This window comes from Rhopalosiphum maidis, chromosome 1 (genome assembly GCF_003676215.2).
Source record: "Rhopalosiphum maidis isolate BTI-1 chromosome 1, ASM367621v3, whole genome shotgun sequence".
Lineage (NCBI taxonomy): Eukaryota > Metazoa > Arthropoda > Insecta > Hemiptera > Aphididae > Rhopalosiphum > Rhopalosiphum maidis.
The window spans coordinates 38,110,535-38,136,562 of NC_040877.1; the positions used below are offsets into that span (position 1 = coordinate 38,110,535).

Genomic DNA, 26,028 nt, shown 5'->3' on the forward strand with positions numbered 1-26,028 from the left:
TCAAAGCTCGCACGGGTGTAGGAGTGATTAGCGGCGGCGGTTCCCAAACAGACTATTGCCCAGGCACAGTGCGCGCGTTAGCTAGTCATGCGGCTGCTGGTCAGTACCAGTCTTCCGTTCCAAAAAAAAATCGAAATATATAATAAAAATTTAATTTGATGTATTAACATACGCAAATTATAAAAAAAAAAAATTGTTCTCGATTTCTGCTCTATTCCGCCGCTTTCGTACTATTTATCACAAATATATTTATTTTCCGTCCGTATCGACCGTGGAACGAACTAAAAATTGATCTATAGAATCTCAAACTAATATGATACGATTTACGTGGCACGGCTTCCTAGCCGTGATCGCGTTTACCGCGGTCGCATTCCAGCAGCACGTGACTGCTAAAAAAGACTTACCATCTAGTGGATCTACGGCTTCAGCACCTGACCCGCCGGCAGCCGCGTACCGACCGAAAGACCATGCAGAGCCGATAATAGAGGAAGTGACCGCCAAACAACTAGAACGGGTGTTAAACGAAAAGGACTACGTTGCCGTATTTTGGTGTAAGTAACGTGATGACACACATTACTTGATGTTTTTGCAGTATTATACAATCTATAATTTACTTGGGCGATTTACGATTTATAAGCATAAAGTTGCTACTTACGCCACGTGTGCCGATTATCATATTCTTATTTTATTTTACGTAACTAAACTATCTATACCATCTATGTGTATATAGTATAAAAATAACCTTTAAATTATGTATAAATAACTTGATTTGGAAATATAAATAATTCAGCAAATAACGCGTATGTCTAACGAGTGGATGTAAATAAAATATTATTTAACAGTATTTTAGGTAGATATACAAATATGATTAAACTGCCTATACTTTATTTCAGTACATTATTATAATATTATGTCACCTCCAAAATGATGTACTATAAAATTTTATAATAGAACACTGGAGTTAGAGCAAACTTGTTCAGCTATTTGGCATAATCTATTAATCTTGCCCCAAATTTTTAAGTTTGAGAGTTGGCAGCTGCATATATTATGAGTCACTGGCTGGGATTTCAATAATAAGAAAAAAAATTAATCTGTGAATGAATTGCCAAACTATTTTGTTAAAATAACAGAGATTTGGTTATAATTATCGACATCAACTTAAAACAAGTTAAACATTAAAATTATTTAACCAAATAGTATCATAAAAAATTCGTAAAATCGAAAAGGCGAAAAAATCTGTATGTATGTGTAAAATATGTATGTTAATATTCAATGCCAAATCGTAATATGATACCACTTTTATGACGTACGTTATTATTAAACACGGTGTTTGTTTTTATATAACTTAATGAATGTAAAAATATATGTGTGTACGATTTTTTATTTGAATGATTTTAAACAGATTTGGTTTTGGCATAGAATAAAGTCAAATATTGCTAATGGAATATTTGTTAAGTGTAAAAAAAATAAAATAGTCCGCATTAATACTGATATATACATAATATATTGATAATCTTATAAATAGCTCTAATATTAAAAACATTATTATTGATATAAATTGTAGCCTAAAAGTTGTAAGCTTCGAGAGATGAAGGGGGCATGCAATTTTGAAAAAAAAAATAGCATCATAGAATAGTGGTTTCTATTGTTGGCAATGTTTTCGGATTGTTTAAGAGCTGACCTTTCTAATGGAAGTATTCCGGTGGAGAAGAGAGAGAAATTTGGATTGTAAAACGCGCGACGGCCATGGTATTATTATGGTTACACTATCCCCTGACTGCTGTTGACGATTTTGCGGAGGCCGAGCGCCGGAGATAATAATAGCACACGCCTGACTCCATCTGAGGTAGTGTGGACCGTTTCATTTCATCTTTGCTGAACTGACATCACACAACAGCTGTTTTTAAATGTTATAATCGGAAAAACCTTCGTTAAGATAATTTATATGGGTATATATATATATATATATATATATAGGTTTTTTTAACGTGAACTAATTCATTTCAATTGGTTCAAATAAAAAAAATTATTATTATTTATATTTACATAAACAGTATTCTTTTTTAGATAAATAATTTATCTAAATTTAATTAATCAATTAATTCGAATAATTGATTATAAATGATACTTCAAAAAAATGATTTCCCTAATTTTATACTAAATTTCTAGAAATTATCTTGGAAAAATGAAAAAAATTATAAACATTTTTTGATACAAATGTATTATTTTTGAGTAGAACGAACTCTACTCATTCAATAGAACGCTTTATGAAAATTTGTTAAAAGAACAATACATACCCGCTATTTAAAGAATTTAATTTTAATGACATTTGAAGACGAATTAAAATGTTTAATTATAAATGTATTTGAACACTAATTCAAAATATTTTAAAAGTAGTCCTATGTCAGTACCACTTTGGTTGTTGTATAATAATAAGAGTATATTATAAAAAAACAGTTTCACGTGGACCAAACTTATGAGTACATTATTTATAGTAAATTTATCAAATTTTCTCACTAAATTTGAGATATCTGTAGTGCTTTAATTATTTTAATATAAATAATCAATAATTTTTAATAATGAAAAAATAAAATAAAATAAATCTCTTAACGAATTAATAATTTTAATTGTCTTTAAGTTATAAAAAAATAAATATAAAACCGCTATGACATACATAAATATAATTTTATATTATTTACATTTTTTATCTATAATAATATATAAAATATAGATAGATACCATTAATCTGCGAAATTTATGAATTCCATATATGCTTTAAATGGTTGTAAATTAAACACTATTATATTTGGTATTCGATATTTTAATATTTATAATATAAAATAATAATTTTATAAAATAATTCCACTTAGAATATGAAAAAAGTTCACAAAACCTATGGTGAAAGTGTTACAAGTAATTAGTTATAATAGTGTCTATCTACTCCTATAATGGAGTAATATACTATGTGAGAAATCATGGCGAGAAGCTATTCTGTAAAGTTGTTGATACCTCTACAACAAGTTTGTTAATAATGCCATCAACCTTTCAAAACATAAAATTATCATTTTATCATACATAGATTTATGTACTTCAACTAAATATTATATTTTTTTAAATTGTTTATTGTTCTTTAATTTTATTTGTTTAAGAATAGGTACCTTATATGTCTAAACACGTATTTGTTGTATCTAACTTATGAACTTCCGATGTTATGAACTTACAGTAAAACTACATTTGGAAAATATTTGGTTATTTTCTTTTGATTTTTTAGCTTAAATAATTAGCTAATATTATCTTTTTATACATATATTTTATAGAAAGAAAAATATTTGAATATTATTATGTACCTATACCAAAGATTTACAATATAAATTAAAAATAAATAAATAAACAACTTCTTAAGGACCTTAGACATAAATTATTAATTATTTTAAGACTTGATTATGATAAAAATAAACGAAAAAAATAATATAGACCAATATTGGCATACATTAGTATTTAGTACCTACGATTAAAATTAGTTCTAAAGCTAAATGTATAATAACTCGCTGTTGATAAAAGTCTTTTTCATTAAAAATTATTAAATTATGTGAAAACCTCTGGTCTAAGTTCTATATTAATATTTGTTTGAATTCGTTCTACGATTAGGTTAATATGTAAATGACACTGTGTAGGTATATAATCTATGGTAAAAACAAATTAGTACACGTTCATTTACACAAATGGCTATCGAAATTAAGCTAAAACACATACTTTTATAATTATATTGTAGAAATTAGAAAACAAATCAATATCGCAAATACGAAAATACGAAAATAGAAACGTATACGAGTTTACAAGCCCACACTCGTATAACGTATTTACGGATTATAAAATCCAATAAGTCAAAAAAATTATGTTTACTTTAGGTATGAAAATAATGAACACATTTCGTGTTTGTTATAGTTCTTTTTTGTTTATTTGCACATATGTTGGAGAAACAAAATCTGTTTGTAATGTTTGTATAGTATCCTCTAATGCTAATTGCAAAGTGTTTAGAAATTAAACTAAAAGTGCGATTTTGAATAATTAAATATTATTTGGTATGCACTAATGTATTATCTAAAGACACTTCAAAGTTTAAACTATATTAAATTTTTATTTAAATCACAAAAATTCAATGAGAAAATGAGTGCAAATTAAATAGATGAAGTCACATATAAATGAAAAAATATTTACAGAGAACCGTATTTTTCGTTGTAGGTAGAGTACCAATGCACATATTTAGTATCAGATATTTGAGTTAACACAGTGATATGTAATTAAACTGTAAAATACTTTAAATAAATCATCATGATCTGATCATGTTACATAATATATGTATTAAGGGGCCGCTACACCATCATTTGTTTTTTCTGTCCATCTCCTACATAATATATTAATATAAGAACACAGATATTGCGTATTTCCACGATTACGACTCTCTGACTCAGTTTAGAAAAAAGGCACTATTATTATACATTTTGTAAAAAATAATATTTCCTATGCATTTACCTATAATATAATATTTACATTTTTAAATAAGTTATTAATAGTTAAAAATAATATAAATTATTTTAAATTAAAACATTATTATATATTTTATAAAAATTGTAAATATTAAAAATTTATTCGGACATATTCTTTTTTATAAAATATATAATAGATGCCTTTACTTTAAACTGAACCAGAGAGTTGTAATTGTGGAAATATGGAATAGTTCCTATATTATGTGAGAGATAGACAAAGAAAACATATGTTGGTGTGGCGGCCTTTTAAGTAATCAATTTATAATGGAACGACATACATAGTTTGGAAAAATATTTATAATTTATACTTAAAAAACATAATAAGTATTAAAAATAAAAAATATATAAGAAAATAAAAAAATTCAAAATTGAATGATTTATTATAGGTATTATAAATAGTATTATAATTCTAATTACTTATTTGTTTTAAGTAGTTTCAATTTTTTTAAAAAAAAAAAAATGTTTTAATATTTTTTACTTACAAAGTTTTTTACTCGTCACTGTTAGTGTTCTTGTTAATACACATCTAAATTTTACATATTATATAATATAGAAATTGTTATAACCGCTTCTTAAAATGCTTTAAAGAATTTAAAGTACAAAGATAATTAAATACTTAAATATATTAGGACTTTAAATTGTCAATATATCAAAACAAGTAAAGAAATAATGAAATATCAGATTCTTACATTGATATTTTGTTATTTAAATTTTAAGTATAGGACTAAGTTAATTTTAAATATAAGCTATGACTTAAAAAATAATAATTTTAAAACAAATAAAATATCATAAGTCATAACCCTATATATAGAAAATATTGAAATTGAAATAAAAATGTTTGATTTCAATTCAACTTTGCTTATCAGTTATCAATAGTATTTTTTTTAATTTCAATTTCAAATAATACACCTATTGATTTTTAATTTTATGATTTTTATATTGTTGGCTGTTGCACAATATAGATTTGATCGTTTTCTGTCTTGTAATTAAATTTTAAACATATATTTTTTTTAATATCACTTTTACATTTTTACATTTTTACGATTTTAATTGAATTTCTAACTATAAGAAACCTGTCGTAGTTCCGACTTCTATACACGTCGTTAAGTGTGGCTGTTAATCAGTTACAAGAACATAAAAAATTGGTTATTACTAACGTAAAAGATAATATGATCCCAAAAATAATGTTTTTAAATTATAAAAAAATAACGAATATCGTATTCATGGTCTAAATGTATGATTGGATACAAATTTAAACTAAAATGCTTATGATAAACAAAAAAATATGCAAATATATTTTTTTAAATTTCATAATATAATTAACTCTGTATTAAAATCACAAGTCTTACCTATAAAACTTTTTTATCTTATAAATTTTCCACTGCGAAAAAATTCTAAAATTTTCGTGACGAATTTTGTCAAAATTTTAACTTCAAATGCGTATACAAATAAATTGTGATTATATTTTAAATATTTTTATAAATTTATAATAACAAATTATTTGGAATCTTTTATTAAATGTTCAAGCTTTTTAACCAAATGAAATTTTTTTTATCGTTATTTATAGAAATAAAACTAAAAAAAATTCAAATGTCTATAAATAAATTAAAACAGTTTGAAATATTTTGAAATCATAAATGACGATTATTATGATACGTTTTATTATGTATAGATAATAATCATTTTAAAATTTGGTAACATTTTCAGTTTTTTTAACTATTTGTTTTAAATTATAACAAAATATCAAAAATTGTTTAAGGATAACTAGGTAGCTAATTTACTAGTGAATATTCAATGTTATAAAAAATAGGCAAGTGGGTACATATGTATGTTAAGTGTGAAATAGCTCACTATTATGGGTGTGTTAAATTTTAATTCAATGATATTATATCATTGTATACGAAAAACAATTATGAGCTGAGACGAATTAATAGCTTGTATAACAAACTATATTTAATTATATGCTTTTTTGATACATATTAGCTATTAAATTAATTTATTTTACTAAAAATATTACGGTAGGTTTATATAATATTTTATGAAAATATTGCATTTATTATATTATTAATATTTAATTATTATAATAATTTTTACCATATTATATAAATGTATATAACTTACAATTTAAAAATAGATTCATAGTATAAATAGATAAATACATTCATCGCTCTGCTCAGAATCTAAAAATTTGAACTTTAAACGCTTATAAAATATTTATTTGACTTTCCGATAGATCTTTTTTATGCTAATAAAGACTGAAAAAGTTATAAAGAAACTTGTAGGAATTCCATTTTGTAATAATAATAAAATATTATTAACAATCTTTATCGATATTTAAAAACAATTTTGAAATTAGTTTTAAATTCTGATTTATTGTTCTTATTTTTCGTAATCTTTTGTTTATTGATTAGTCGCTAATTCATGATAAAGCACTTTTGACTTTTTTTAAAATTAAAATTAATATTTTTTTTATATGATATAAAATAGAATATTATTTAAGAAATGCTTATTTATAAAAATAGTAAGAAAAAGTTTAAATTATACATTTTTCAGGTTGACTTTCTTGCTCTTTTAATTTAAGCTTCAACATATCATATTTAATAAATATTTCATATTGACGATCACTAGGAATTTTTAGGAAATTATTTTGCTTTAGATATAACATTAAAAATATAAATTGCTATTTAGACATCTATAGTCGTTGTACTAATCAACAAAAAATAAATAAGTTCAATATAAAATATTAGAATAATATTTTTAACTTATATTGTTTTGAAATAAATAACTGTTGTATACTATATGATTGAAATAAAATCACCTTTTATATATTTTTTTAAATATTCTTTATGAATATAAGTTACCGTGGTTAAATATAATACAAATTGCCTCCTATTTATACATATATTAAATGGCTTATAAAAAAAATTGTATACAATTTATTACTACTATTAATTAGAAGTTATAAGATTAGCTGAACTACGATTTACAGAGATTTATAAAATTGATATTTTGTTTTATTTTATTTTTTCAAACGTTTTAATTTCTGAATATTTAATTCTCGGTAATAATTTCTTTTTACAACTGAAGTTTAACCATTATATAATTATGCCTCATTGTTAATCATAAAATGAACTAGAATAGAAAATATTAATCATTGATATTTGTTTAAAATGAATGTTTATATGACTGATGTTCACAGTTAGTAATTTTTTAGTAATCGGTTCGATTGAATTGAAAAAATAACAAGAATATTTATAACATGTTTAGAATATTTTTATTTTAAGTAAACTTATATATTGGTGCAATTTATGTATATAGATACTAGAAGTTGTCATACGTGTGACAAAGTACTAGAAGAACTCGAAAATATTGATGATGATACTGATACGTTTGGAGTAGATTTTGTAAAAATCAATGATAAAAGACTAGCTAAACATTATGGAATTAAAAATTTTCCAGCCCTCACTTATTTCCGAAAGAAAGAACCAATAATTTATGAAGGTATGTACATTTAAAATCATCTTTTTTTTATTAAACTATCATAGTTTTGTGTGGTAATTTTAGGAGACCTAATGGATGAAGATTCAGTATTAGAGTTTTTAACTAGTCTAGAAGCTTTAGATTTACCAGATCGTATTGAGGAAGTAAACTCAAAAATATTACAGAAAATTATTGAAGATACAGATTATGTAGCTGTTTTGTTCTGTAAGTAAAAAACTATCATGAAAATAAAATTACGAAACAAATAAACAATATAATGTACAAGTATTTAAAACATTGAAATCGAAACATTACATTGAATTAGGTCCTGAACGATCAGAATGCACTTTAAAGGATATCCGTAAGTGAAATGGTTGTAAGCTGTGACCCCCATTTCAGCTTTTAACCTTGGCGCCCCCTTTAGAAATGTATAACCTTTCATAGCTTTATCCATGCAATATAGCGAGAGAATTTTATCTGGTTTTTAAATTATGTATTATTGTATTGCTAATATTATAATTATTATTTTAGATAAGGCAGGCTGCAAAAAATGCGCAAAAGCATTGCAAGAATTGGAAAATATTGACGATGAAGCAGATCAGCTAGGGATTGGGTTCGTAAAAATACATGACTCAAGTTTAGCAGACGAGTACAATTTAGGGGACTTGCCGAAGTTGGTTTATTATCGGCATCAAATACCAATTGTTTATGAACGTCAGTGGTTTGTCTAAAGACACATTTATATTAAATTATAATAGTTGGACCTATATAGTATGTATGTATGAATGTGATTTTTAATACATTAACATTTTATAATGTAGATGAGTTAACTAGAGAAGAAGATGTACTCGAGTGGTTAGTACAAAACAAGTCTACAGGAGATGAAGAAGATGTTATTGAAGACGTTACATCAAAAACATTAGATACACTTATCGGCTCTGTTGATAATCTTGTTGTTTTGTTTTGTAAGGTCTACAAATAGGTTTTAACATTATGTATCATAAAACTATTGCATTTTTTCAGACGATAATGATGACGAAGATTCTTTAAGAGTTTTGAACGAATTAGAAAAAATTGATGACGATTGTGACCGTCACGGAATACAATTCGTAAAGATTGAGGATCCACAAGCAGCTTCTTCATTTGGTTTAAAATCTGTGCCAGCAGTTGTTTACTTTGAAAAACAAATACCAAACATTTACGATGGTGATATCGAAAATGAAGACGCTCTATTACACTGGCTCATTGATCAACTTCAAAAAGATGAAATCGAAGACATTACAAATGAAATGATGGACCGTCTTATTAAAGAAGGAAAAAATATTGCAGTTCTTTTTTGTATGTATTTATTATGCATAAATAGTAAAAGATATTAAAATGTATAAATTTTAATTTATCCTTAAACCTGTAGATGATAATAATGATAAAAAATCTCAAAAAGCATTAAATGAACTTGAAAATATTGATGATGAGTGTGATGCACTTGGAATTGTGTTTGTAAAAATTGATGATGATGAAGAAGCAAAACTCTATGGAATTGAAGAACTCCCAGCTTTATTATACTTTGAGAATGGAGTACCAACACTTTATAATGGTAAATAATATTTATTCGTTAAATATTAAAATACACATATCAATATTTTAATTTATATTTCAGGCAACTTGGAAGATGAAGACAAAGTATTGGAATGGCTTAGTTACCAAATAAAACATGACGAAATAGAAGATGTAACTGATGAAATGCTTGATATACTAATAAATAAATTATCAAACGTGGCTGTATTGTTCTGTAAGTTAAACATAATCAATATATAATTAATAAAAAAAAATATGTTTTTATTTATATTAATTTTTAGATGATAAAAACCAAAAAAAAAGTCAAAAGGTTTTAGTTGAATTGGAAAATATTGATGATGAATGTGATCAAAGTGGAATCGCATTCGTGAAAATTTGTAATATAGACGAAGCTCGAGAATATGGCATTACGACAGTACCGAAACTTATGTATTTTGAAAAAAGAATTCCACATTTATACAATGGTGATTTACTTAAAGAAGAAGAAGTTTTAAGTTGGCTAATTCACCAAAAAAGACATTCGGAGATACCCGAAGTTACGGATGAAATTGTTGATAAACTTATTGAATCTGAAGCATACTTGGCAGTATTATTTTGTAAGTATTGTAATTAAAATTTATTGTACTTAAATAAATAGATAAAAGTTTATCATTATATTAATATTGTCAATTGAGTTCTATTTTTTTATACAAATATAGATTAGGTTTTATACTAGTATTTGAAAATTTATAATGTTTTATCAAACTTGTTTTAAATAGATGATAAAGATGACAGAGAAGACATTCGCATATTAAATGAATTAGAAAATATTGATGATGAGTTGGATAAAGAAGGTATTGTAATTGTGCGGTTGGATGATGCGAATGAAGCTAAAGAGTATGGTATAGATCATTTACCTACGTTAGTATACTTCGAAAATAAAATTCCCGCTATTTATGAAGGTATTTATTTTTATTTATTTACATAATATAATTTATATATTTTTGCAATTAATATCGCGTAATTATAATCTTAGGTGATCTTATAAATGAGGAACAAGTATTAAAATGGCTCATAGAACAAAAAACTACTGCAACCATCGAAGAAGTTACTGACGAAATACTTAAAACCCTCATCAATGAACATGAATACGTTTTAGTTTACTTTAGTCAGTAACTTAAAATACATGAATTTTATATTATTTTATTCTTTTTAAATCAAAATATTTGGTTTATTTTAGGTGGAAGATGCGAAGAAGGAGAAGAATGTGACAGCATACTCGATGGTTTTGAAAACATCGATGATGAATTAGATGAAACCGGAATAGTATTTGTAACTACCGAAGACGCATCTATTGCTAGAGAATATGGACTTAGAACATTCCCTTCACTAGTATTTTTTAGAAATAAAGAACCATTAGTATATACAGGTGATTTGGAAGATGAAGATGAAGTATTGACTTGGCTTATAGATGAAGAGACTCTTAAGGTGCCTGGACGTATTGAAGAAGTCAATACTAAAATGTTGGAAAAAATATTAAATGAAAAACAATTTGTTGTTGTATTTTTTTGTATGTTTCACAACATCCATACGTTGTTTAAATACTATAGTACATGTATAAATTATTTTAGACAAGGAAGGAGATAAAAAAAGTCAAAAAATAATATCAGAATTGGAAAACATTGATGACGAGTGTGAGGAAAAAAATATTCAATTTTTAAAAACTTCTGATGACGGAATAGAAAAAGAATACGATCTTCCGGGATTACCATCATTATTATTTTACAGGAATAAATTCCGAAAAATTTACACAGGTGAATATGTATATAAGAACTATTACACAGTTTAATAATGTATTATTTAAGATACAAATACATACTAAGTATGGCAACATAAAAATATTATGTTTAACAGGTGATTTGATGCACGAAGAAGCAATTTTAGAATGGGTTCTCGACTTACACGAGTCTGAACCAGATTTTATTGAAAGCGTTGATAGAAAAACGTTGCAAACTTTAATCAATGATGTCGAACATTTAGCAGTTTTCTTTTGTACGTATAAAATGTAATATATTTTAACACGTACATACGTTGAACTATATTAGATATAAGAATTTTCAATAAATTATTGTTTAAACCATAATAATCTTTATAGCATCAAATTCATTCTATTCCAACTTTAAATTGTTTACAAATTCATTAATAACTTATTTCAAAATACCCAATATAGTCTATATCGCATACAACGTGGATATTTCATAAAAATATTGAATCGCTAAAAATCTTAGGTTTTAAAAAAACAGTTTAGGTATATATATTTATTTTAACTATAAAATTCTTAATATTATAGTACTATACTAATATATAATATATTTTCTTATGAATCTGCTATATTATTCATATGCTAAATAGTAGTCAGCAATTGTTCTTTTTTATATTTTCTTAAATTCTCTATGACGTATAAAACACAAAAAAAAATTAAATATTGTCTTATTTAACAAAAAAAAAAGATTGTCATGTATTAAATAAGTGGCAAAATGTTACCTTTTATTTTCTTTAACCATAACAATGAATTCATACTCATATTTATTTATAGTTAAGTATTTAGGTATTTAAGTCAAAACAATTACTAAATTATTAAAAAATAAATTCGTATATTTTTATAGATGATGATAAATGTGAAGCTTGTCCTAGTATATTGGAAGAATTAGAAACTATAGATGATGACACCGATAAGGAAGGTATTCAATTCGTTAAGTCAACTGATTCAAAGTTGGCGTCAGAAATTGGTATTTTCAGTTTTCCTGCCTTGGTATATTATGAAACTGGAGTTCCAATCATGTATGACGGTAAGTTATTATAATTAAATAAGTATGAATTCTGGATAAAATAATAAAATGTTGAATACAAATATTTCATCAAACTACTTAATACAAAATTATAGAATTAATTATGAATTTATCATGATAAAAGACTGAATCGAATAGGGTTTTTTATTATTTACTATGATTCTCTAATATATTTGATTGTATTTTATAATATATACATATTATATATCTACTGTAAATTATAATATGTACCTATGAGTATTGAGTATATTTCAATCATTAATTTAGCTATTTAAGTTAATTTTAATTTAGTGTTATTATATTGTAATAAAGACAAAAATAATTGTTATATGATGGAATGATAATGAATATAATAGTATATACTATATAATATATATGCAATACATAATTTTAAAATATATTTATTATCAATTTTTTTTATTTTTGTATAAATGCCATTTACAGTTTTATATAAATAGCTTCAAATTTTTTTTTATTTATACCTTAGTTTATATATCTACAAATATGATATATATATACCATTAAAATAAGAAAATCTTGTCAATATATGTAATTATTAGACGATGTAAGTACCTAATACCGATGGACACCATAAATTATTAATAATCGGTGTACCAAATATTTCAATAACAAATTGACAGATAAGTTTAGTCATTCGTCTTTTTTTTTCTAGAGTTGATTATTGATTTATCATAATATTTTCATGAAATTTTAAGTATATAGGTACTTTTCATAATATGACCGCTTTTTGGTGGTGATGAACTTATTAGCTATAACTATTACTTATAAGTTATAATAGCATGTAAAAATCTTAAAATAAAGTTTAAAATTCAAACTTTAAAAATAAACTAAAAAAATATCCTAAAAATCCTAAAATACTCTGGAAAATTTAAAAAAAGACCTTGAAAATTAATATTGTTAAAACATTTAAAATAAAAACTTCTTATTCTACTTCGAAAATACATGAAACGTTTATATCATAATACGAGCAGCTTCAAAAAACAATGCAAAATACATTGAAATCCTAGCCTTAGTAAAGACCAATAAATATACCTAATATCACATAATGATTATATTTATTAAACGCAGTTAGCTAACCTAAACTTACCGATTGAAATATATTAGGTTGTATTAAGTAGTATTAGTAAATTAATAAGATAAATAACAACATTGATTAATCGAATTAGCAACTGTCGATAGAAAATAACTATTAGTAATTTGCCATCACCCATAGATAATTATTGATTGCCAACATAAACAGTAACATAATGTATCATAATATAGAAGATACTTATGTTTATAGTTTTTTGTCTTTCAGTTTGATGAAACTTTTCCTAAGGTTAATAAAAAAATATCTGTAAATAGCTTTTTATGATAATATCATGTCGTTTAATCTATCTCCAGAATTATAATAATTCTAAGACAAAATTGACAAAATTATATTGGAACTAAAAATTATAATAGTAAAAATATTATAAACATTAGACGATTTCACAAAATAATAGCAATTCTAAAAGCCTACTGAGAAATTGGAAATATAAATTACACCAGTAATCGTAATTATTTATCATTCTATCATAGAATAATATTCTAAACCCTTGTACAAAATGCAATGAGCTTTTTAAAGTTAGTGTAAATGTTATTAGTATGTATTTTATATAGACGTGTAGATATGTACCTACGCGTATAATAGAGTATTATTTTGTACAACAGATTAAGTACTCAATAATCATATAGATAATATTATGTGAATTATAATATGTAATACCAGACACTTAAAATAGTTTGATATATTAGTATAAGTAATATTTAATTGTTATACACGCAAAACCTATAAATATAATATTAATTACATATGGTTATAATTAATATATAGATTATAGGTATATAATGTAAAGTGTGTATTGTATGTATTGTACCTATGTATTTTATGCATAAATATTGCTAAAAAATGTTTATATTATATCATAATTTTCTATAATATTATTATATTGTACTTAGGTAACCTTAAGAATAGCGGGAAAGTGTTAAGTTGGCTAATTGATCAAAAAAGTAAGCGATATCTACGTGTTATGTATTTAAATGATTTAAAATAATTGTATAGCCTTTGTCCCAATAACCGTAATCGTTCTATCGTATTCAGGTGGTCAAAAAAAAACTCAAGATCCAAAATCGACTAAATATTTGCAAAAAATTGAACACACAGGTATTTAAATTTAAAAAAAAAACCACGCGTGCTTGAATGCGTAAAAAAGTCTTAATGTTAAATTAGACATCTGATGCTGATTTTCTAAAAATATAAATAGGCAGCTGTCCAGTAGTTAATTATAATAACAAAATATATTTAACATGGGTTCTCTCTAATCCTATCTAGATGGCCTAATTTCTCTAAAGTGATGATTTCATAGAGATTTTATTTTATTTTAAATATCACATTTTAATAATTAATGTAGGACCAAAAAATGTTTAAACAATTTCACTACTAAATTCAATATTATTAATAATAATAAAAAAAATACTTAGTAAATATTGTATATTCAAATATTCAGTTAATCAATTTTATACTTTTATAATGTATATATAATATTATATATTACATAATAATACAATTATATTAATTTACAAAATCGGAAATGCTATACTTATTGAAATATGGCTAAAAAAAAAAATAACAGTTATAAATGACAAATATAATCTTGCTGATTTGTTTAAATATAGGTAAAAATGTTACAGAAACAAACATAATATTATCTACCCTTATGAAAATATAATATATATTATATGATTGTAGATATTTTGTATCATACCAAATATTTCCAATACTAATTTTACACCCTGCCAAAAAGAGTTTCGATACAAACTTTTTCAATTAAAATATAATAATATGAATACAGTGAGATATTGCTCGTTTGGTAGGTTTATCCAACACAAAAATAAATATTAATTTGAATAAAAAATTATAAAAAATGTTTAATGTTTATACCTAGTATGCTACCGTATTTAGAATAATGTTGTAAATGTTGATTTTACTTTTACTAACAGCTTGTCGTCTGCAGCATTTTGTTCCATCATACCCTTGTTACATTAAAGCTTTTGTTTAGCATTTATAATTTGAAATTAATTCACGCGTTTGTCACCTTTTTCGTTAAATATTTGTTCAGAATGTCATATAATTAAAAAAATAATTGCTAATATAATTTGGATTTTGCTGCAGGCGACAGCTGTTTTTACATCGGTCTGGGAAACACTAAGACCAATACACCATCATTTGAGCCATACCAATGTTGCCCAAAACCACCATCGCCGCCCGAAAAGGAAAAAACTGAAACTAAAAAGAATAAAACAGGGAAGCCAGTAAGAAAAGAAACTAAGGACGATGAAATGAAAACAAATGGCAAACCGGATAACAATAACAAAAAAAAAGAAAAAAGAAACAAGAAGGATAACGGAAAAGCATCTTGGTGGTGGTGAAATTTTACAAATACCAATACCTGAAATAGGACAAAAGAAAAAATGAACGTTAAAGGTCCTAAAAATAATATTTATTAAATTTGTATTTTTTTTTTTTATTAAACAGTAAACACCAACTTAAAAAGCGGATTAATAAATATAATAAATTGGTGATTCAAATTTCCAAAGACCCAACTTTTATTTTAAGGGTATGTGGAATGTTTTAAATATTTTAATACATTACCGAAGTTAACTGATTTATTAACAATCTTCTCATTTTTCTTTAATTCGTTATAAAGAAATACATATATATTACTTTCGTCGCATTATATGAAAACGTTTTAACTATTATTTAATCAGAGAATATTACAAGTAAGATAAATTACAAGAAGCAAACATGTATTTAAATGAAATAACATTTCATAAAATGTTATGAAACAGATAATTAAGGTAGTTTTTAGTGTTTTTAACTATTGTAAATTTTTTTTGGGATATTTTCAATAAAGTTATTCATAATGAAAAACTATTTAACATACCTACTATAAATAAGCTATGGTGAATATTAAATGAGCATAGTTATGTTGAACTTAAATATTTTGTTTTTATCTAATTTTAAAGTCTTTGGCAATCCATTTTCTACTGAGAATGAACTCAAAGTTCTTTTTTTTTACATTTAGATTTAAAATATTTATTTATTAATGAAATTTTAAAATATCTATAAACATTTTATCCATCATTATCAAGTTCAAAAGTATTATTCTACAAAGTTTCTTAGACAAGGACATTTGCTATAATGAACTTTTTTTTATTTTTTATTAAAGCTGCACTTAACGCAATCTAAATATAAGGAATTCCTTGTAAAATTATAAAATATCCCAAAATTAGTATTAATTTATAATCAATAAAATAAATAGGATGTAAGTAATTTTACTTAGTATAAAGCTTGAGGTTATTTAAATCCGTATTAAAATAGTCTAAATAATAAATCGTTCAATAACCATATTTTTAAGTATTTTCTATCATACCTAAAATTCAACTGATACTATATAATATGTTACTTGACGTTGTATTTAAATATGTATTTAACCTCAGTTATTAGGTGTAGTATACTTCGTAAAGATTAAATTGATAGTCTTTAATATATGATAATTATTATTTATTAAAGATAAAAATATTTTCACAATTTATTTATTCTGTCTTATTAAAATGTATAATTCAATATAATTGCTCATTTTATTATAGTATTTAGTTATTTTAAACGATGTATTGAAATCTATTTGAATTAATTATGATATTAACAAGAATGTATAAATATTAATTTAATATTAAATGCAATTTGAATAAGGCTGTTATTTATCCCCGTGTAAATATGTAATGATTTCTCTGATTTTGCTCATGTAGAAACTAAATATAGGACAATTTTAATTAGCTTGATTATCCCAAATTGTTTTTAACATCGTGTATTTCTAACATTGTTAATTATTTTTTTAATAAAACCATATTTATGTTTAAAGATAAGTATGTTAGTATTGTTACGTTTAAGTTATCCCAATAAATTTGATGTGTACAAAATAATGTATTAATAAAATCATTACTGTTGTTGAAATTTAAATTTTGTTTGTTTGTTTATTCATTAATTTTTTAATCAATACAATTTAGATCTTCAAAGATGATTTAGAAAATCTATAGAAATATTTTTAATATATGTATAAGACAATCGAGGTAAATTTGAAATATTAAGAAAAAAATTAGTATAATAATTTTAAATGATTTCAACTTAAAAATCAATATTATAACTAGTTATGAGTAATTTAAAAATGTAATTATTTTAATACGATTTTATATTTTTCTTTAAAATTATTATTTAAGGAGATATTGCTAATGAAAACGAAGTACTTAGATGGATGATAAAACAAAAGACAGACGAAAGCATTGAACTTATAGATAGAGAAAAGTTATTTGAGTACATTGATAATCAAGACTTTTTAGCTGTTGTCTGGTGTAAGTTATTAATAAAATACATGAACTATGAAAAAACATCGTTAAACTCTATACTTCAAACGTTTAGTCGTCGAAGGCGATATTAGAGTGCCGAGAATTTTACGGCACATTGAATTAATTGATGATGAAGCTGCAGAATATGGTATAAAAGTGGTTAAATGTAATGATAGATTAATGGCAAAGAAGCATGGATTTCGAAGTCCTCCTGGTATCACTTATTTCCGAAAGAGCAAATATATAAATTATGATGGTCAGTTAATGAAAATAATTTTACTTGTAATTTGTATTAAGACATATAAGTTGTTAAGTGAAATTTACTCATTTGAAATATTTTAACTTTTTAGGTGACATAGATGACGACGAAGAAGTTTTAGATTGGCTCACCGATCCATCTAACATGGAGTTGACCGAACACATCGAAAAAGTTAACAGAAAAATGTTTTCAAAAATTAGACAGAGTTCAGAAAACGTAGCAGTGTTCTTTTGTGAGATTATTATTTATTAATCGTTTTAAATACTATAAACTGAATTTATCTACAAAGTGCCTTGTATTTAGACAGTGACGATTGCAAACAATGTAAACAAGTACTGGCCGAGATCGAACATATCGACGACGATGCAGATGGTGCTGGAATAGATTTTGTGAAAATCGATGACAAACAGATGGCTAAAGAGTGTGGGGTGTTCGCCTTACCAGCCATAGTGTTCTTTAAACTCGGGTCCAAAGAACCTACAATTTATGCAGGTACCTATATAATAAAATAAGTGTGAGATTTATTATAATTTATAAGTAAAGTAGTTACAAGTTACCTAAACAAAATCTCAATAATAGTGTTGGTATTTCAAATTATTTTTCTTGAATATTTCAGGAAATCTATATGAAGAATCAGATATATTAAATTGGCTTCTGGTTCAAAAAAACCCACACGGTGAAATAATCGAAGAAATAAACGGCAAAGATTTGAAGGATGCCATAGCCTCTTCGGAATCAATTGCAGTATTTTTCTGTGAGTGTTGAATTTTGATTAACAAAATGCCTGTCTTGACTCGTAATTGTATAATATTATAAAACGGTAATACTGTGTTATGGTGTCAAATATGAGTGTGTTGTTGTCCGGCATATAGGGAATGGAACGCTGTGCGAACGCTGTAAGGCGTCCAACACCAAAGCGTTTCGTAGACATCATAAAGCACAACAACCACAAAACGGTGTCCATAATGATATGAAAAAAAAGGAAGCGAAACCAGAAATTGTGACGGAATCCGTCGCCGAAGAAGATGATACTAAAAATGATGGTGGTGTTGATGATAATAATGATGATGATGGCGATGATGATGATAATGATAATGATAATATGGAAAATAATAATAATATCCATTCTAATATTCAAGGAAGCAATAAAAATGGTATCTCACCTGGGAGAGGATAGAGGCTTTGATAATAAAGCGCATTTGAGACTGCGAATCATTGGCTTTTTAGAATTTTTGGTGCGCTGAATATGCATGTATGCATTTAATATACAGGCTTGGTTTACAAACAAAATTGAATTAATGTACCCATTTATTTTATAAGTTATAGTTTACTTAATCGTCACTTAAATGAGTTTATCGTTTTACATATTATTTAAAATTAAATATAATGAAGACCGACTTCTGCTTTATTATTGTTACAAATATACGACTAAAGCAATATAATATAGTTATTTTTAAGAAGATTGTGGAGAAATCTTATTTAACACAATTTACTAACTAAATTTTTATTTCATATGAAATAATGTAAATGATATATAAAAACTTTATAGAAAGATACTTTTTAAATATATAAAGTATGATTGGCTTTGATTAAATTTTCTGATAATTGAAAACAAATCTATCAAGTTTTAATACACAATTACATTGTGCATAAATACTTAATAAATATAAATTAAAATAAGTTAATGTAAATAAGAAATGTAACTATTTAATTAATATATTATTACATATACAACGTGAAACGTATATATTTAAGAAACTTTCGTAAAAGTATAAAGAACTGATAAAGTCATTTACAAAATACACTTTGCTAGAAGTGATATTCTAAAGTAGGTTTCGAATGTACCTCGTCATTGAGTAAATCACCTTAATGGATGTGATAAGTTTGAATTCAATGCATATGAAATCAATTCTGAACAGAGATCATCGGCTTCTATTTTGGAGGATATTTAAAATTGTATATATCATAGATAACTAATTAACTTATATTTTATTATTAGTACGGTATATTAAACTATTTTTGCCAAAAACTTTGCATGCATTATGCTATAAATTAAACGATGTTATATTGATTGTAATTTATAAGTCAGTGCCAAATACAGAATGTTTATATATAGTTGTATAGTTAATAGGTTCGTATATTAATAGTTTAAAACTGATTTAAGTATATTAAACACTTAATTATTTTTAATCTACTTTGTAAATACCTAATAATATACGTAATAACTAATAATTATAATAGTTTTAAATCCCTATGATTAAAATTGTTTGAATCATTCTTTCAAATAACTAATATAATATTATGCATCCCCTCCAAAAATTACTTATGTAATTATATTTATACATAGTCTATAACATTTTCAAAATATAAAGGAGTCGGTCTGTTTTAAAATATTTGACCTAGAATAGATGATTAGATTACTAGATGACTTTCCGCATGAATACGTAGATTTTAATATTACAACGATCACAGCTAAAATTAGATATTAGTTTAGTATATTATCTATAGACATAGATATATTATAATATATTGATTATTAGATATAAATTATAAATATTTGCAGACAGTGAAGATGAATGTGACTCGTGTACCAGTATTTTAGAAGAACTAGAAAATATTGACGACGATTGTGAACGGCATGGGATCACTTTTATTAAAACACAAGTAAACCCTTTTTTTAAGATACATTTCTTTTTAACGTTATTTGATGATCCACAGAAACATAAGATAGTTGGGCTATTTTTCATGTCTTGTTATATAATATATATACTTTAGGATGTTGACGCTGCAGAACAGTACGGTGTATCAAAATTACCGGCGTTAGTCTACTTTGAACATTCGGTACCAAATTTATTCGGAGGTAAATCACACATGTCTTTTGATATGATGTATTGTATTTTTAACTTGATATTATTATTTGTATTTCATTAACACAGGAGATTTGAAGGAAGAAGAAGAAGTTCTTCAATGGTTAATAACACAGAGAACTGAGGATAGAATTGAATTGGTCACAAGGTCGATGTTAGAATCAATTGTTCAAGAAACACAATACTTAGCAGTTTATTTTTGTAAGTTTAATTGAACAATTCACATTTTGCCTCTAGCAAAATTAATTTTTTATCGGCAAAAAAATTATATATGTGATAAAAAATATACAAGTTATATTTCAGTATGCTTGTTATATACTACATAAAGCATCTTTTTTTAAAATTATCTTTCCGAGAGATTATTTGTCCACACAAAAATTACTTATCCTTTTAATAATTTTATAATTTCAAATAAAATATTTTAATTTATTTGATTATTTGTTATTATTGTTATAGATAAACAAGCATGTCATGTTTGTGATCAAATATTAGAAGATTTAGAACGAGTAGATGATGAGTGCGATTTATATGGCATACACATGGTAAAAATTCAAGATCCGCAATTAGCTAAACGGTATTCAATTAAGACATTCCCAGCACTTGTATACTTTAGAAATGGAAATCCTCTACTATATGATGGTAATCATTATAGTTCTATAATAAAATTAAAAATATACATATAGGTATTATTACAAAATATTATAACGTGTTACAGGTGATTTACAAAATGAGGAATCAGTTCTCGAATGGTTAATAGATGACGACAATCGTGAACTCGCAGATGAAATCGAAGAGGTAAACAGTCGTATGCTAGAAAGACTACTGGACGAATCATTACTATTAGCAGTTTTTTTCTGTAAATAAATTTGTATCTAGAACAATATATACCCGTAATAAAATAATAAATTTAATTCAACAATGTTTAGACGAAGAAGACTGCGAAGAATGTGGTGGTATTTTAGAAGAACTAGAAATAATTGATGGCGAAGCAGATTTATTCGGTATCGATATGGTTAAAATATCAGATCCAGACGTGGCTTCAAAATACAACATCATAAGTTTACCATCATTAGTATATTTTAGAAAGAGAGTACCTGAAATATTTGACGGTAAAAATGTGAAAAATTACAAATTGCTTGTTAAGTACATTTTTTTTTTATAACTTGTACTTATTATAGGAGATTTGAGTGACGAAGACAAAGTGTTATCTTGGTTAACTTCGCAAGATGTGTTTGAAATAAAAAATGAAATTGATGAGGTAAACAAGAAAATGCTTACGAAATTACTAAATGAAAATGAATTCGTGACAGTGTTTTTCTGTAAGTACATGTACCCACAATCGTCATAATACGTATAAAATAGATTCTCAATGATTGAAGTAGTATTAGGTACCGATAAAAATTAATTAGGCGTTAGGTTAGGTTAAAGGTATCAAGATTTCAAAATATAAAATTATAATTAATTAAGTGTGTATATTTATACATATATACACGAATAATATATGGTATAAATATTTATTATATACATTGTATATAATTATTTTAAGAAGTTTTTTAAATTACTTAAATGATTATATTTCCATACGTACCTATAGGTTATTATAATGACATCAGAAAAATAAATACCATATTAGTAAACGTTTAATTTGTATATACCCACTATGTTGTCACAACTGGCTATTCCGTTATTCATTTATCAAATCGAATTTTCTTTTGTCTTACTCTGTAAAATATAAATATTCAATTATGTTATTTAATATAATTTTTATTAATTTCGGTCTAAAATTATACTACATAATTACGAGGTATATTACGTACAAAACATTAACTTATGTATAATAAGGAAACAAATTTTAAAGTTATAAATAAAACTGTAGTATTATTTCGATATATTGGAACAACATTTTTAACTATTTGTTGAGAAATTAGAGAAAAATACCTATTATAAAGACCATTTATTTTTTCATAAAATGAATAATATGATTGTGCGATTATTTAATGTTTTTAATTACTGTAAATATTTTTAAATATGAGTTAATACATCGAGGATCTATCAGTTATAAATAATTGTTAGTTATTATTGCTATTACCGTAATTAATAATTTTTATATAAATGGCCCGTAATTGTAATTGGCATTTATAATGTTTACAAATTGTGTTTTGCAATAGACGAAAACGATGTACCCGAAAGTGCTGAAGTGCTGTCGAGACTAGAAACTATAGACGATGAAACGAACAACATGGACATCACTTTTGTAAAGATGGCTGATGCTCGATATGCACGAAAATGGGGTGTTACTAAGCTTCCGGCCATAGTCTACTTCCGCAATAAATTTCCGAGTGTATACAGAGGTATATATATTTTTTTACAATATACATAAATCAGAAAAAGTATATATGAATAATAGGTATACCAAAGGTTTAACATAAAACTCTCATTATTTCAAAAGCTATTAATGTTTTTATCAAAAACTATAATTTTAAGTCATGACAAACAACATTGTTTACAATTTTTTACTTTTTTGAACGACCGTATGACAAGCAGAATACATGTTACTCGAAGTATTTTAATGTACAAAAATTAGGTAAATTTCAAACGAGTACCTAATTAATTATTTGTCACTTTAAATTAGACATATAAACTATTCTTAGAGTATTCTGCATTGCAACAAGGAATTAAAAATGTACGTAGTCATAAAAAAGTAAGCAATTAACAGTAAAAAATATTATAATATATATTTTTTTTTCAAATATGTTATTTCGTTATATCACTCCTCTTCTATTAATAATACCTATAGTATGCTTTACATGTAAGTAGAGACTGTACAATTAACAGCAAATTAAAGTAGAACTCTCTGTCAGCAGTATAAAAAATTAATTTTATAAAGCAATCATAATGTAATATTTACGCAACCGTGTCGTGTATGTTTTACGCTATGCGCAGGAAGTCTGGACACCGAACTCGAGGTGCTGGAGTGGTTGAAGAAAACCCGTTTCCGTGAACCAGAGCTCAATCTCTTCATGTACGTGATGATCACAATATCGTTGGCGTTCGTGCTTTACACAGTACTGCTTGTGTACGGTTTCAAAAAGATCACGATGACACCGCCCAAACCGCTGCCATCCGCGTCGTCGTCGTCGTCGTCGTCATGATCATAAATTATTATTATTATAATATTTCCAATGTTATCGGATTATTACATAACTCGTACAGTGTCAACAATGATCGTGTCTAATAACATTATATTGTATAAATATTAATTATGCGCCACGGATGTAATACGAACGAAATGTACGAGATCCGTGTAAATGTGTATTATATATTTTACAATAATATTATAATATTATACTATTATGCTTATGCATTACAATCAATACTACACTAACCTAATACATATTTTATAGATAGAACATATATTGTGAATTTATGACTATAATATTTAGGGTATTAGTTATCACATCCTATTACCAACTGTTACCTATTATGCTATTGACATCTGTTTCAATATTAGTATGGAATCAAAAACTTATAAAATCGCACAGAAGAGTTATTGACTAGATATTTGTAACGAAAAAGTACGAATCGCGACGAAAACCTAGGTTTTATCTTTATTCTATGGGTTTTACCGAAACAACGACCACTGCTGCTAAAAATGGCAAATGTCAGAATTTCGCACGGGCTTTTAACGAAATAAAAAAAATCTCTAAAATTAACGAATTTCTTTATAGTTTAAATATAATACAAGATTCCTCATAATTCGTTGAAAGTGGTACTATAAAATCTAAAAATATATGTAAGGACAATTATTTTAATAAACAGTTTAAGTTCAAATTTGAACAAAATTATTTATTTAAACACTAAATAACGATGTTATTATTTTAATTTGATTCAAAAATATTATTTGTGAGGACTTAAAACTTTTACAAACATTAAATCATAATAAATATTATTATACGCAATGACATTTTTCATAATATTTTATCAATTTACACTATGAACATATTTTTACTCTTGCACAGTATTTATAGGATTATGTTATTACATTTTATAGTTATATGATTCTATATTATATAGTGCTCTAAACTAGCTTTTAAAACAATAACAGTATCGATAATATTAATTTTATTACGAAAAACACCGAAAAACCGTTTTCAATACAAGCATATTAAAAATTTAAAAAAGTAACAATAATAAACATGATTTATATAATATACATGTATTTAACCTAGAAATATTCATTATTTATTATACATTTTTAGTAATATATAGGAGCAATCACCCATGTGTATTAAAATGTTATATTACTTTATGTACACTTGAATGTATATAACTTAAATACAAGTAGGTCTGAACAAGTGATAAACTATGTGATTGCGTCTACTCTAGTGTTCTATGCATATTTATAAAATATATAATGAGTATAGCTGATAATTTGTTCGTAAATGATGATAATTTTATTTTGGAATTAATGTGATGATTTTTTGGACATTTTGTTTTAATTTAAAATGTTGTCATAAACTTACCTAGTTATCTGTTACCTGGGGTTAGTAGTATTTTTGGTATAATAGTATACTGCAGTAATTAGCTAAAATTATTTTTACCAAATATATTATGCCACAGTAAATAATAAAAACACCATATATATATTGATAATTTATATTTTATAAAAATTAATTTGATATCTCTATACTGCTCTAATTTAAATTAAATTGTATGATAAAACATACACACGCGCAGTTTAATTGTTAAATGAATTGGTGTAGACTAGTTAGCGCCCTAGGCAATCTTAGAAAAAAGTGCCTTATTAACAGTTAAAAAAATTGACAAATGTACCGCACTAACAGAAATCGTATTACCTAAAACGTAAAATAAAAGGTTATGTTAATAACAATAATTAATAGGAACACTGGTGGAGCAATTTAGGATTTTCCTTAATATGCTATTATTATGATTTCATTATTAAATTTACGTGTAGTGTGTATAAGATAAGTATATATGTAAACACAATCATACGCATTTCCATCGGC

The 26,028-nt window shown here is 25.1% G+C and overlaps 2 protein-coding genes across 6 annotated transcripts in view; one reads left to right on the top strand and one right to left on the bottom strand.

The window, feature by feature from the left end:
- LOC113548997 (kynurenine 3-monooxygenase) overlaps window positions 1-24,088 on the bottom strand; it is a 35,963-nt gene extending 11,875 nt beyond the window's left edge. Inside the window, exons 1-2 of one of the 4 annotated variants that reach the window (XM_026950122.1) lie at window positions 23,915-24,088; window positions 22,661-22,723 (exon numbers count right to left, since the gene is read on the bottom strand). In XM_026950122.1, coding sequence (XP_026805923.1) covers window positions 22,661-22,693 — 33 coding nt within the window. In that variant the 5' untranslated portion in view covers window positions 22,694-22,723; window positions 23,915-24,088. Of the gene's footprint in view, window positions 1-22,656; window positions 22,724-23,909 lie in introns of all 4 variants that reach the window. The other 3 variants (XM_026950124.1, XM_026950123.1, XM_026950125.1) reach the window with 3 other exon arrangements.
- LOC113548995 lies at window positions 65-24,355 on the top strand. 2 transcript variants are annotated; one of them, XM_026950120.1, is made up of 30 exons: window positions 65-551; window positions 7,866-8,048; window positions 8,112-8,252; window positions 8,559-8,741; window positions 8,849-8,992; window positions 9,051-9,365; window positions 9,439-9,621; window positions 9,685-9,816; window positions 9,884-10,198; window positions 10,361-10,543; window positions 10,618-10,749; window positions 10,822-11,151; window positions 11,213-11,395; window positions 11,496-11,633; window positions 12,248-12,430; window positions 17,750-17,881; window positions 17,949-18,131; window positions 18,226-18,366; window positions 18,438-18,626; window positions 18,751-18,888; window positions 19,007-19,288; window positions 20,698-20,798; window positions 20,910-20,994; window positions 21,071-21,202; window positions 21,458-21,640; window positions 21,717-21,857; window positions 21,928-22,110; window positions 22,180-22,320; window positions 23,170-23,352; window positions 23,945-24,355. In XM_026950120.1, the coding sequence occupies exons 1-30, from the start codon at window positions 314-316 to the stop codon at window positions 24,151-24,153; spliced, it is 5,406 nt and encodes a 1,801-aa protein (XP_026805921.1). In that variant the 5' UTR covers window positions 65-313; the 3' UTR covers window positions 24,154-24,355. The 2 variants fall into 2 exon arrangements, with proteins under 2 accessions (XP_026805921.1, XP_026805922.1); XM_026950121.1 differs by lacking the exon at window positions 19,007-19,288.
- Window positions 24,356-26,028: the final 1,673 nt, after the last annotated feature.